Source organism: Oryctolagus cuniculus, chromosome 2 (genome assembly GCF_051225735.1).
Source record: "Oryctolagus cuniculus isolate XC-2025 breed Fujian yellow rabbit chromosome 2, ASM5122573v1, whole genome shotgun sequence".
Taxonomy (NCBI): domain Eukaryota; kingdom Metazoa; phylum Chordata; class Mammalia; order Lagomorpha; family Leporidae; genus Oryctolagus; species Oryctolagus cuniculus.
The window spans coordinates 58,915,664-58,930,616 of record NC_142868.1 but is presented as its reverse complement, the minus strand read 5'-3'; the positions used below and the strand labels follow the sequence as shown (position 1 = coordinate 58,930,616).

Below are 14,953 nucleotides of genomic sequence, written 5' to 3'. Positions count from 1 at the left end.
AAAGAAGGGTGAGATATGCAATTCTGGAAGGCAGTAGGGCACTATTTACATTTATACTGACTTTTACATTTGTAAAAGCTTGTACCCAGGCAGCACCTTTTCCTGATTTATTATTAATATAGTATAAATAGGAATGTGTGGTCATTTGTTTTTAATATAAAGGGAAGTTTCTGTATTTTTGAAGCTAAACAATGAAAAAGAATGTTGTTTAGTGGAAAGAGTTTCAGACATACATTTTAGCAACCAAACTCACCAATTGGAATTATAAATTGTAGGGCCAAAATATTATAAGTAAATTTAAGCCCAAATTTTTATAGAAACTTCGTAGAAATGTTTTTATGGGACTCAGTAGGGGCAGGTTATCAGAATGTGTGAGGAAGCCAGCTGTTAGTTGAGAAGTAAAACCATATGCACTTAGGCATTCCAAAGTAAAGTAATCGATAACAACTGCTTCAAAGTCCTCTACAACCAATATCTAAGTGGCTTTGGAAAGTTAAGTTCATTGGATGTCTATTTGAACTTTTTCATAAACACATGCTTTAAAAATGTATTTTCTTATGAGAAATTGTATATTTAAGAGACAAAACTAAAAATTTGAAAGTGAGTTTTGTGGAAAGTAAATTATGTGGTGAAAGTATAAGCAGAGGAAAATCATCATCTTTCAAGCCACATTCTTGGATTAAAAAGTATTTGATAGTATTTGTTAGTATTTACCTTAAATATTTTGCTGATGATAGGTAGGGGTGAAAAATAAAAACTACTAAATGCTTGAGATCTCATTGGAAATTGTGAGGTTAGAATTCAGTAAACTAGAGTGTATTCATTAATGCCTATAGGAGGAACCAGCAGTCGGGGCTGAGGCTTCATGATGAGCTAGTTCTGGTACACAGAAACTATATTATTTAAAACGTTGTATTTCCATCTTAAAAAAGCAACCACCATTTTGTTCATTTTTTATGAAGACTTAATATACAGTATGATCAATGGCATTCCAGATACGTGATTTAATTGAATGTTTCCTAAAAGTTTACAGGAAAATATAACTTAGTAAATATGCAACTTTATAATGAAACTTTGAGGAATTATTTTTCATTGCAGTCAGAGACATGAGTCATTCTTCCATTAATTAAACAGAATGCTGTGGTAGTCTCAACTTATTACTTTCATATGTATTCAGCAAGCAGAACGTGATTTATAGTGTATCTTTAGCAAGTTAATATTTGGCAAGCACAATTGTTGATATGAGGCTTTATCCTGATGTGGAAAAAAGAAGGTGCTGAATGAATAACTCTTGTGCTAAGAAAATAATTGTCGTCATTGAAAAATATCACTTTTTTCCAACTTAAGTTACGAATCGTGTTAACAAATTTTATTCTGAATTTGTGGTCATTTAAATTATGGCTCTGTATACAAGTTTTATTAATAACAATATATTAAAATTAAGTCAGTACCAGATGTAAATATCTGTATCCTTTTTTCTTCTCAAACTCAATTTAAGAGGCAGAGGGTGTTAATAATAGTCTGTGTAGCTGGAACACTCTGTGAACCTACAATTATCAACTTTTCCAATGTTTTTAAAAATTTTTAAAGATTTATTTATTCTGAAAGAGTTACACACACAGAGAGAGAGAGAGAGAGAGAGAGAGAGATATCTTCCATCTGCTGGTTCATTCCTCAGATGACCACAACAGCCAGAGCTGGGCTAGGCTGAAGCCAGGAGCTTCATCCTGGTCTCCCATGTGGTTGGCAGGGGACTAAGCACTTGGGTCATCTGCTGCTGCTTTCCCAGGCAGTTAGCAGGGAGCTGGATCAGAAGTGGAGCAGCCAGGACAAAACCTATACTGGATGTAATATTGTAGGTGGCTTCTTTATCTGCTATTCCACAATGCCAGACACACCTTTTCCTTTTTTTTTTTTTTTTTTGTTTGTTTGTTTCACTGGCAGAGTTAGACAGTGAGAGAGAGAGACAGAGAGAAAGGTCTTCTTTTTTTTGTTAGTTAACCCCCCAAGCGGCCGCCGATCCGAAGCCAGGAGCCAGGTGCTTCCTCCTGGTCTCCCATGTGGGTGCAGGGCCCAAGGACCTGGGCCATCCTCCACTGCACTCCTGGGCCACAGCAGAGAGCTGGATTGGAAGAGGAGCAACTGGGACAGAACTGGTGCCCCAACCGGGACTAGAACCCGGGGTGCCGGCGCCGCAAGCGGAGGATTAGCCTAGTGAGCCACGGTGCCAGCCTTCCCATTTTTTTAGAGGTTATTTCTTTAATGTTGCATTGTTTTTAAACCTGAATTTTATTAATCATACTCTCCAGAAGCTACAAATAACTTTTGTACTTAATGGACACAAGGTTATAATATTAAAATTTATGTGCTAAATATTATGATCTAGAGAGAAACAGGTTATATTTTAGATATACATATGTTAAAGGGAGAAACTTGGGGTCATACTTGTACCAAAACATTCGTTTGTAATTTAAAACTAAGCCATAAGTGAGGATGTTTTAGTTAACAAAATTCCACATCTCTTGCTTGAATAGCCTATAAAATAAGTAGAATTAGAAATTGTTGCTTTACATCCGTTGCTATGCTATAGTAAATAATCTATTGTTTCAAAATGTGGCTTTATTTGAAGTCCATTCTTTTTATTGAGAATTGACTATTAAAAATCCTTATGAAAGAATGTCAGTGGGTAACAATTTGAAACTTCTCAGTTGGAAATCCTTGCCATTTTCCCTTGTTTATTATAATGTTACAGAATACACAGATTCTTTTTCAGTTTGCAGCATGATTTAACATCTCCTTTGTACCTGTCTTTTTGATCTTTCCAAAACTGAAAGAGTTGTGTTGTAGGCATATAACTATCAATATATTCTTATTTCAAAGTATATGACATTGGGCTTCATATTAAATTATTATTATTACTACATAAATCTTTGATGCAAGTTAGTATTAGCTATTGTTCAAAAGCAGTTAATTTTATAGTGTGAAGCAATTTTAGGAAAATTACTTTCAAAATATCAGGTGATAAGCATATAATCAAGTAAATTATATCATCAATTAGTACTTACTGAGTAAATATACGTGAAATTACTAGCTCGGGTAGAACATAATACATAAATTTTGTACCCTAGCAACGTAAATGTAATACAAAAAACTATTGTGCACTTTGTAAAATTCAAAATACGTAATAGTGTTGGTATTCATATTTCATTAAAATATAACATTTTCTACTTTTGTTTACAACACAATTTTTTTCATAGATCTTGACTCTTTTGAAAGCAAGTTATAACTGTTGCTTCAGATTTTCATTTAACAGCAAGAACAGATTGATAAGGGAGTTAAACTGCAAGTGCCTCATCACTAACAGTATTAATGATAAACTTTTTGGTATTTAAACATTCTAGCATGGTATCAAAAATCTATATGGATATACACTTTTTCTCATTCATTCCCATTGTGAGCTTTGTTAAGTGTGAAAAATAGGAGTAAGATTTATTGATGCCTGTTATTTGACATTCCAGCAAGGAGCTTGACATCTCATCATTACTGAATAAGCAGTTACTGAAAACAAGAAATATTTTAAGCAGAAATTTAAAAATTTAGAGTTCCTTTAACAAAGATTTAACTCAATCTTGGCTGATAACAATGATGATTATTTAAGAGGGTGAAGAGGGGCAGTAATCCAAACAACACTACCCGGAAGGAAGTCACCCCCATTATTGTCCCTCCTGCTGCCTTTTGGGATGCCATTAGCACTAAGCTAGATAGGAAGCTGAGGAGCCAGACCCTAATCAAGCGCTCCAACAGGTGTCCCAGTGTCTAAACCATTGCATCAAGTTGCCTCGCCCAATAATGACTAAAAGGAAAATGGAAAGTTTATATGAGAGAAAATCATTTTATATGGGAGAAGATAGTCAATCAAAATATGAACATAAGACCAGAACAGAAGGAACTTGGGAAATTGTTTCGTTGTTAAGGTTTTTTAAAAAAGTTTACTGATATGTTTTAAGAGAAGAAAAGATTTTTTTTTTTTACTTTAATTGTTCAGTTTATTTATTCCTATTGATCAACCTAATGGACATTAGTGGTCCATCACCCACTTAGCCACAGATGAGAGAAGTGAAATACCATATTTTGTTTTCCTCTATTTAAACTACAAACAATCTTTCCCTCTTACTGTAGTTTCAGTGTCCATAAAAGTCCATCAACTTACAGGAAAATCTTTTCTAAACAAATGATTTGTTTTTAGTTCCCCTTTATCTTACTGTTTAGTCTTTCAGTCAGTGTATTCACCAGCACAAATTTCTTCCAGCCTTTGAAATTTAGAGCCGGGCTTATGTTTTCAGGATGACGCCTTCCCCAGGTGTATTTAACTATTCTGTGTCTCACTAGAGCATTCTTCAAAGCCCCTGTCCTGTGAGCAGATCCTGATTGTGGACATTATCCATGCAGGGATGGATGATACTGCTGCATGATCACATATACCGCTCATTGTGACCTCTCTCCCCTTTGGAAATCAGGCTGAGGTGGAATCTGGAATGGCAGGTGTAATTGGTAGCAGAAATGCTGCAGAGTTAGGAATGGGCAGATATCATCCTGGCTATATGTGTTATCTCAAAAAGTGCATTATTCTTCACTATGGAGCTCTGTCTTGCTTTGTGTCACTTGAGACAATGCCTAATCCTGCAATGATTACAAGTGTTCTATAAGCAAAATGTTACTGGTGGCCTAAGCCACATGAACCCTTTCCCTCCAATAATGTGGGGCATTTCTTCTCTCCATTCCCACCACTCTTTCTCTTCTACAGCCCCTAGGCAGCAGCCTTAAGAGTCACTTCTGCTACTGATTGTCTCCACTCAATTATTTTCCTTTTTGTCTTAAAGAATGCTAAATATATTTCACCCTGTGACCTCCTCCCCTTTTTGAGAGGCAGACACAGAGAGAAACAGCAGAACTGACCTAGAGGAACTCCTATCTACTGATTAACTCCACAAACTGGTACAACAGGCCTGGAACAAGCCAAAGCTGGAAGTTTATAACCGAGTTTGGGTCTCCCATGTGGGTGGCAGAAACCCAAGCACTTAAGAAATCACCTGCTCCTTCCCAGGAAGGAAGAAATAACAAGAAATTGGATTCAGGAGCAAGGCTAAGAATAAAACTCAAGTACTGTATAGGATGTGAACATCCCTAGTGGTGCCTTTTTCTTTCTTAAGATTGATTGATGGACAGAGGCTCAACCCCTTGGGCCATCCTACTTAGCAGTGTCGTAACTGCTGTACCAAACACCCACCACACGCACAGGTTTCCAAGTTCTTCTCTCTGCTTTCTTCTGTTTTAGCAGTACCCCATCCTGGTTCTCCATCTTCCTGTTAGACATTTCTTCTTTTCAGTCAGGAGACTTTCACTAATTATCTCATTAGGGATCAAGTGTCAATTACAACTGAAATTGTAATTAAAGTTGGTGACTTTTGTGTAGCTCTTTTTAGATCTAGACATATCATCTATCAGGCATAAATTTGAAGGTTTTATTTTTAACTTGTGCATTTCCTACTATTTTTATAATTATAAAGTTTAAATAAGCAGATGATAAATTATATAAATATAAGTAAATTATAGATTTAATATAAGTTGTTTATCTTCTAAACCATTTTATCTAGTCTACAGTACTGTTTTTTATTATAGAGTCCATAGATGCCGTTAAGAAATAGATACAGTGGGGCCTATGTGGACACTGCAGAATTCTGTCTCTCGAAACAGTTAATGCATAATAGAAAACATTTCTAGAGTTGTTACATTTCACATAATAAAAGATTTCATCCAAACTCCATAAATAATTGTCTTTTTTGAGAAAAAATTCTTTGAAATCCTACTGTTGTCATATGGTATAATCATATGTTGAAGTTATCTATGTAGAACAGAAAATATTTTGGAGAATAATTAGAATCTTGAGCATTTAAAAATAATATTACCTCACCTCTTTGTGGTGAGCACTGCACAAGTCACATTCATGTACATTAGTTCATATAGTCTTTACTTATTATTTTAAAAGTACAGCTTGGAGAACTTAAATGACTTCTCCAAACTTACACAATTAAAAGTGAGAAGATAATATAGGTATTTTGTCTGGGTCTAATCCTATATCCATTTCTCCCAAATTATTGTCCTCATGCTAAGAAAGTAAATAATTTCAAATGAATATATAATTAAATTTTGAGGGAACAAAATTTATGTTTTATAATTTTGATATTTCTGCACTTCAGTGTTCAAAACTCAGTTAAAAATATCTCTGTTGATGTGGAAAAAATCAACAAATAATTCTACCTTCTAAATAATTTAAATGGTTGTTAACTAATGGTATAAAATTATAGTAAGGGGCCAAGTCAAAAGGTTCTTGCATATGTCATTTTTTTGTTTTTAGAACTACTCAGATGGCCACAAAGGTATCAAATAATAGATGTCTCAACTGCTTTTAAATGATCACAAATTGATTGTATCTAGCAGTTACTGGATAGGATTTTACTCTCACAATGTTTACCAAGATGGAGCTTAAGAACCTCAGGAATTTAAATCAATTTAATTTTACTAAGTAATTTATATATTTAATTTAAATAATTTTTCTTAGAGGGGAAACAAAAGAAGTGAAGTGTTCCACAACTAAGGCATTTACTTGTTTCAATTAAATTTTAGGACGGTAATTTAGATTTGTATAAAATGGCCTACCTTATTTTGAGCTCATTTTATTTATGATATCTCTGACAAGATAGTAGAAACAGATTTACCTATGAAGTAATGAATGTGCACATTTTTCTTTCAAACATGATAAATTCATAAGAGATTTGAGAAATGTATAATATCTTTAGGTAGAAATTTAATTTTGAATGAAAATTAATTTAACAGCTATGTGATTTATGTCTGTGTATTCAATTTACATAAAATAGGACTTATCCAAGCATTTCTAGGTTGTGTGGCCAATAGCTTTGCTCCTAAATCACAAAGATGTTTAAATCTCTGGCACTTTTTAAATCCCTGGAATATTTTACATTTTGATATCAAATAATCTAAGACTTTTTGAACAGTAGTTTCCTTGAATGCATTGTTTTGTCACATTTCTGCTCTATAGTTGTTACTTGGTTACCATAATTCTGATATGCTTTATAACTTGTGATGAGAGATAAGCATTTGGACAACTTATTATTCTAATGAAATATATACTTAGGAGCAAAGCTGTTTCTATGTTAATTATGAGAAATAATACTGCACTGCATCTGTTAGACAACATAACCTAATCATAATGAGCTAATCTCACTCTTTTTTGGACTCCTACATTAACATAAAAATGCTTTATATCATCTATATAATTTTTTCTTCTGTTTGTCCCTTCTTTATAGTTGTTTGAAATTACAGTGCCTCTCTCTCAAGGCCCCAAACCAGTAACAATCAGTTTTGCCAATCACACTTCTTGCCGATGCATGTCTAAACTGGATGTTTACAGACAAGTTCATTCAATTATTAGACGCTCCCTGCCAGCAACACTAGCACAGTGAGTATGAACTAAATCTATTGTTTGCATCCTTTACTAAAGTAAAATCATTTTCAAGTAAACATATGATTATTTTAAGATGTTTTATAAAATTTGTTATATTATCATTTGCAGCAAGTACAAAACAAAGACAAAATTTTTTATAATGTGCCATAAAAATAAACTAAAATTGAAAGAGGGACGTTGATTCTATAGGCAAAGTAGTTCACAATATAAAAGAAGTATTTCTATGGAATAACATTATCCCCATCAATGTTCATAACATTAGTAAATTATAATAATTCACTTAATATTCATGAAATCAGGCATGCTCATTCAAAACGATGTTAAAGCCCAAAACATTTAAACCTTGATAACATTTTAGTCCAAAACAGAGAGTAAATATAAATAATTTTACCTCTGTTAGCATTCGGCTACCATTCTTCAGTCTCAGTTATGTCTCTTACTTCAGCAAACATTGAATATTCAAATAGCAATTAATTATTTGAAATAATTTTCTTTCAATATTATCTCAAGTTAATATTATAGACATCATTTTTATTGAAGTTTCTTTCCTATTTCTTAGTTTGGCATATGGGAATACATGCTTCATTTGATCATATAAGGTCCTGACCCTGTGAATAATTAATAATGAATCAAGATGTGCTGCCATCTGTGATGTAGGAGAGTTCTGCCTTAAAATAGGGATGCAGCTCTTTGTTCTTTAGGTGGCTCAGTGCATACGAATAAAGACTAAGTAATTCCAACAGCTGATACAGAATATAAGGAGGTTGATGGGCAAACATATACAGTATATTATAAAATTTTAAAGAAAACCTTGTGTTTTAGAAGACTCATCAATAAATATAACATGCTAATAGGGGTCTTTCCCACTGAATCTATTTGTACTATTTCACTTAGTGTAGAAGATAGGAAGTAGGCCTTGGATGTCCAGGGACATTTCAGAAGAAGAAGAAAAAAAATTTCTCAGGAATTAGCCTAATTTATGTGACATGGATCTGTATTTCTTGGCATGAGAAAGAAAACAGATATCTGTGAACAAATAGATGCCAATATAAACAAGGAAAACTACCATAGGAACCAAAAACGATATCTCTATTCGCTTTCACCCATACAGTCTGAAAACTTGATCCCTGTTAAAAATAAGAGTGGGAATATGTACAGTTACACACAACTCACTCAGACTTACCCCTAATGGTAAAGCTATAAACATGCCATGAGATTCCAAATCCCATTAAGTTTTGGCAGGTACCAATGCCATCTTTTTTTTTTTTTTTTTTTTTGACAGGCAGAGTGGACAGTGAGAGAGAGAGAGACAGAGAGAAAGGTCTTCCTTTGCCATTGGTTCACCCTCCAATGGCCGCCATGGCCGGCGCACCGCGCTGATCCGATGGCAAGAGCTAGGTGCTTCTCCTGGTCTCCCATGGGGTGCAGGGCCCAAGTACTTGGGCCATCCTCCACTGCACTCCCAGGCCACAGCAGAGAGCTGGCCTGGAAGAAGGGCAACCGGGACAGAATCCGGCGCCCCAACCACGACTAGAACCCGGTATGCCGGCGCCGCTAGGTGGAGGATTAGCCTATTGAGCCGTGGCGCTGGCCACCAATGCCATCTTACTAGTTAAAGTGATCAGTTTAAATTCATAATTGATCATAAAGATAGGATTAAGTGTCAAAGGGATCATGTAATAAGACCAGTGTGTGCTAATAATAATTGATAGAACTAAAAAGGAGAGAACGATACAACATAGCAAGTGGGATACACAGCAGACTCATAGAATGGCAAATGCCCTAAACAGCACTCTGGCCTCAGAATCAGCCCTTAAGGCATTCATATCTGGCTAAAAAGCCCATGAGAGTATTTCAGGCATGGAAAGCCAAGACACTGTGGCAAAAAATGACCTAAATGAAAGATCTTTATGAGTGAGATCCCAGCGGAAAGAATGGGCCATCAAAGAAGGAGGTATCTTTTTCTGAAGGGAAGAGAGAACCTCCACTTTGATTTTGGCCTTGTCTAAATAAAGTTGGAGTTTGTGAACTCAAGAGGCTTCCATAGCCTTGGCAGCTCACGACAAGAGCCTAGGGTGATTACTGACATTATAAATAAGAGTGTCAATTGTTAAATCAACAACGGGAGTCACTGCACACTGCTCCCCATATAGGACCTCTGTCCTTAATGTGTTGTACTATGAGAATTAATGGTAAAACTAGTCTTCAAACAGTAATTTATACTTTGTGTATCTGTGTGGGTGCAAAACTGTTGAAATCTTTACTTAGCATATACTAAGTTGATCTTCTGTATATAAAGATAATTCAGATAATTGCAAATGAATCTTGATTAAGAATGGGATGGGAAAGGGAGTAGTTGATGGGATGGTTATGGGTGGGAGGGTGGTCATGGAGGGGAAAACCGCTGTAACCCAAAAGTTGTACTTTGGAAATTTATATTTATTAAATAAAAGTTTTCTAAAATAAAAAGATATGACAACTCATTTACAGTGACACCTATGCACATAAACACATAGACTCAAGAAGAGCTGGAGTTTAATTATTTCTAAAGAAAATTATTAGAATTATTTTCCCCCTAAAGATTTCTCCAGATTTTCAACAAAACATACATATTTAAAAGAAACATGACACTGGAGAATAAAGTAATAATTATGCCTAATTTTTTTAAAAAAAAGGTATTCTAAGAGACTAATCTGGACATCAACAACTTAGAAATAATTTTTTCTAAAGGCATAATAAAACTAAATATCCAATTTTTTGTTATAACAAAAGTTAAAACTTCAAGCCCAAAAATATGCTTACAGTTTTTGTTATTCCAACAGCCTACTAGATACTTCTGCCAGGTGCCTCAAATGCAACAGGTCTAAAGCTTAAATACCAATTTGACTCCTGCATGTACAAAAAACAAAACAAAAAAAATGAAAAAAATTTCTATTGACTTTCCTATCCCTGCTTCTCTTTGAGACGTTCAACCATTATCTTTGTATTCACGATTTTCAAAATGACATTTGAAAACCTGACTATATTTGGCTTACAATGTATTTATCTAAACCAGTCTTACATTGCTATAATATATTAGCTGTAAGTACAGGAATGAAGACATTAAATTCTTATATTCTACATTATTCGTAGCAGTGTGCTTTGCTTTGCTTTGGAGCTTTAAAATCACACAGTTATCATTAATTATTTCTTCTTAAATCCCACCCAAACATGAGTGATTACTGGGGGAGAAGTATCTCTTCTAACATCGTTCACATCTAAATTTGTATTGCCACTCTATCTCTTCCATCCTTCATTCACTTCATTCTGGATATATATCTGATTTTATACAGTGGTTTCCATACCAGTTTTCCAGTATACAGTCTTTTCCCACTCCTGTGTAATGTCACAAAGCAGGCTTTAAAAGACATCACTCCATTCATCTGACCAGAGAAGTTAGTGCTTTTCATCTGTTCAAAGAATTGAGCACACATTTCTCATCATCCTGTACTGGCATCAGCCTTCCTTTCTCGTTTTGTCTCCCATTATTCACCAAGTCTGTGTTTCACAAAGTCACCAAGCTCATTTCCTGCTCGGTATCTTGTTTCTATTCTGGCTCTGGGTTGAAATAGGTTCCTTTTCTTTTCTGACTTTCCAAAGTCCTATCCATTTCTCAGAGTTCAAGTAAAGGTCTTACTCCTGCATTTTTCTCATCCAAACACCAGGGCTACCTTTGCTTTTTGAAAACACATCATAATTACTGGATTAATTTTGCCCTTGCATGGCTTTGTCACCACCTCTAAATGTTGCATGTGAAGCTAGATTGTGAGAGTGTTTGGGGAGGGCTAATACTCTCTGTAATATTCAGTTTATAACACTCAAAGTTATTGAGCTGTAAAGATGCTCTCAACTCTTTTTGTTTCATTAAACCCTCACAAAATTCTTCTATGAGGTCAGTAGTAATGTTAGCCTTATTTACAGGTGAAGCAGGTAACACATTATAAAGTTGTGAGCTAAACAGTGTACTGCCCTAAACAATAAATGCTTGTTAAATAAAAATAACTTACTTGTCTGTATATATTTCATAGCATTGGCATGTTTTACTCATGTTTTCATCATTATTTATAGAACTACTGTATACACTGTTTGAGGTCAAGTGACAAAGCTGAAGCAAAAAGAATATTTATTTCTCCATCACCATGTAAAACAAAACCTCATAAGATTGTAAATACAATGATTATTGATTTCCGTTGTTTAAATTTGCCAATACTTCCTTCAACGTTGTATGTCCAAGTAAAGAAACATAGTAACAAAACAAAAACATGAGCATCACTACTTATCTTGCTTCCTCTGTATTCCTATCCCCATTTGTGATGTCCATATAACTCACAAATCTAGCAGTCATATGCTTAACCAGTTGGTGACTACACAGTGGGATTCAGACAGTAGGGGGCTTTTTTTTCAAATGGCAGGCCTACTGCTCTAAAATAGTTATTTGCATTCACAAAAAAATGAGAAGGTCAGGTGTATCAGTTCAGCTTTTATGTGACTATTCTATTAGCCCTTCAAATATTGTTAGAAAAATTATTTAAATAGTGGTATTTTCATTAATAAGTGTAACCTACCATTTCTCCCTTTTGTATTTCCATCCATCATTTTTTCTGTCAGTAGGCTAATGGAAAGAAACAAATAGTGACATAAACAGATACAGGCACAAATTCATGTGAAATCCGTAATCATCAGTGAAAGAAAAGATAGGCATATTTATTTTATTTGGGCATTTTACTGTGAATGTGTGCCTTTTCATTTTCAATGATATATATATATATCTTAAAATGAATGCGTTTCTAATTGGTTTTTGTATTACTGAAGAAGTTACTTCATAACATTAAAATAAAGGCCACTTTTATTAACTACTTGCCATTCACCGTTAATCATTGTTGCAAAAATATAAGCAAAATGAACTCAAGATGAACACATTTCAAAGATATTAAGGACAAAACTGTTGAGACATTTTGTCCAGGACATTGTGTCTCTGAAATTGAAAGAACATAGCTGACCTTCCAGCTGTTATTCAGACAGAAATCTTGAGCAAGGAGGGTCCGGATCTAAATTCTTTCATAAAATAATTACTGATTTGAAGTTGAGAAAATATCATCTGCTGGCATTTTGGAAACCAAACCTCTATTTTGAAATAGACCAAAATTATTAATGTAGTTAGAATTCCCCTTATCTGCATTCTTAAAGGAGTACACATCTTCTTACTGCACTTCTCATAGAATGATACTCTGATCCTCTAAAGGAGGATAGAGCTCCTATTACCTGCTCTCAAAAACAATTTTCATGAATGTTAATGGATCGCAATTTATTTTACAAGACATAGAGTAGGATAGCTGTTCAAGGCACACATTTTAGGTACAACATGGTAGCAAAAGTTCAATCTATTGGGTTGTTGTGAAAATATCTTATTAAAAGAGCTGCCAGGGGGACTAATTGATTAAGAGCACAATTCACATCTATAGAAACAATTTGTTTTTATTGCCATTGACTACTGCAGATTAAATTCATGTTAAAGTAAAGTTAAGCATTTGGAGTGACTATTGAAATATTTTCTTTTTTTAAACTTTTATTTAATGAATATAAATTTCCAAAGTACAGCTTATGGATTACAATGGCTTCTCCCCCCATAACTTCCCTCCCACCCGCAACCCCCCTTTCACGCTCCCTCTCCCCTTCCATTCACATCAAGATTCATTTTCAATTCTCTATATACAGAAGATCAGTTTAGCATATATTAAGTAAAGATTTCAAGTTTGCACCCACATAGAAACACGAAGTGAAAAATATTGTTTGAGTACTAGTTATAGCATTAAATCATAATATTAAGCACATTAAGGACAGAGATCCTACATGAGGAGTAAGTGAACAGTGACTCCTGTTATTGACTTAACAATTTGACACTCTTGTTTATGGCATCAGTAATCACCCTAGGCTCTTGTCACGAGTTGCCAAGGCTATGGAAGCCTTTTGAGATCACCGACTCTGATCATATTTAGACAAGGTCATAGTCAGAGTGGACATTCTCTCCTCCCTTCAGAGAAAGGTACCTCCTTCTTTGATGACCTGTTCTTTCCACTGGGATCTCACTGGCAGAGATCTTTCATTTAGGTGTTTTTGTTTGTTTGTTTGATTGTTTTTTGCCAGTGTGTCTTGGCTTTCCATGCCTGAAATGTTCTCATGGGCTTTTCAGCCAGATCCACATGCCTTAAGGGCTGATTCTGAGGCCAGAGTGCTATTTAGGACATCTGCCATTCTATGAGTCTGCTGTGTATCTCACTTCCCATGTTGGATCGTTCTCTCCCTTTTTTAATCTATCAGCTAGTATTTGCAGGCACTAGTCTTGTTTATGTGCTCCCTTTGGCTCTTAGTCCTATCATTATGATCAATTGTGAACAGAAATTGATCACTGGGACTAGTGAGATGGCATTGATACATGCCACCTTGATGGGGTTGAGTTGGAATCCCCTGGTATGTATCTAACTCTACCGTTTGAGGTAAGTCAGCTTGAGCATGTCCCGAATTGCACATCTCTTCCCTCTCTTATTCCCACTCTTATATTTAACAGTGATCACTTTTCAGTTAAGTTTCAACACTTGAGAATAACTGTGTATTGATTGCAGAATTCAACCAAAAGTATTAAGTAGAACAAACAAGATAAATACTAAGAGGGATAACGTATTAAGTTTTTCATCAACAGTCAGGGCAAGGGCTGATCAAGTCACTGTTTCTCATAGTGTTCATTTCACTTTAACAGGTTTCCTTTTTGGTGCTCAGTTAGTTGTCACCGATCAGGGAGAACATATGGTATTTGTCCGTTTGGGACTGGCTTATTTCACTCAGCTTAATGCTTTCCAAATTCCTAACAGGGATCACTTTGCAGTTAAAATTTAAACACCTAAGAATAATTGTGTGTTAATTGCAGAGTTGAACCAATAGTACTAGAACAAAAAAAAAAACACTAAAATGGATAAAGTATTATATTGTACATCAACAGTCAGGAGAAGAGCTGATCAAGTCACTGTTTCTCATAGTGTCAATTTCACTTCAAATAGTTTCCCCTTTGGTGCTCAGTTAGTTGTCGCCAATCAGGGAGAACATATGATATTTGTACCTTTGAGACTGGCTTATTTCACTCAGCATAATGTTTTACAGATTCCTCCATCTTGTTGCAAATGATCGGGTTTCATTGTTTTTGACTGCTGTATAGTATTCTATAGAGTACATGTCCCATAATTTCTTTTTTTTAACCTTTATTTGATGAATATAAATTTCCAAAGTACAGCTTATGGATTACAATGGCTTCCCCCCACCCATAACTTCCCTCCCTCCTGCCACCCTCCCTTTCATGCTCCCTCCCCGCTTCCATTCACA

At 35.0% G+C, this 14,953-nt stretch overlaps 1 protein-coding gene across 3 annotated transcripts in view; it reads left to right on the top strand.

Annotated features, from left to right (window-relative positions):
* The window catches only part of VEGFC (vascular endothelial growth factor C), a 117,549-nt gene that overhangs the window by 83,095 nt on the left and 19,501 nt on the right, over positions 1 to 14,953 (top strand). For all 3 annotated transcript variants that reach the window (XM_051832528.3, XM_002709481.6, XM_089327259.1), the window contains one exon: positions 7,386 to 7,537. In XM_051832528.3, the coding sequence (XP_051688488.1) occupies positions 7,386 to 7,537 (152 nt within the window). The remainder of the gene's footprint in view (positions 1 to 7,385; positions 7,538 to 14,953) is intronic.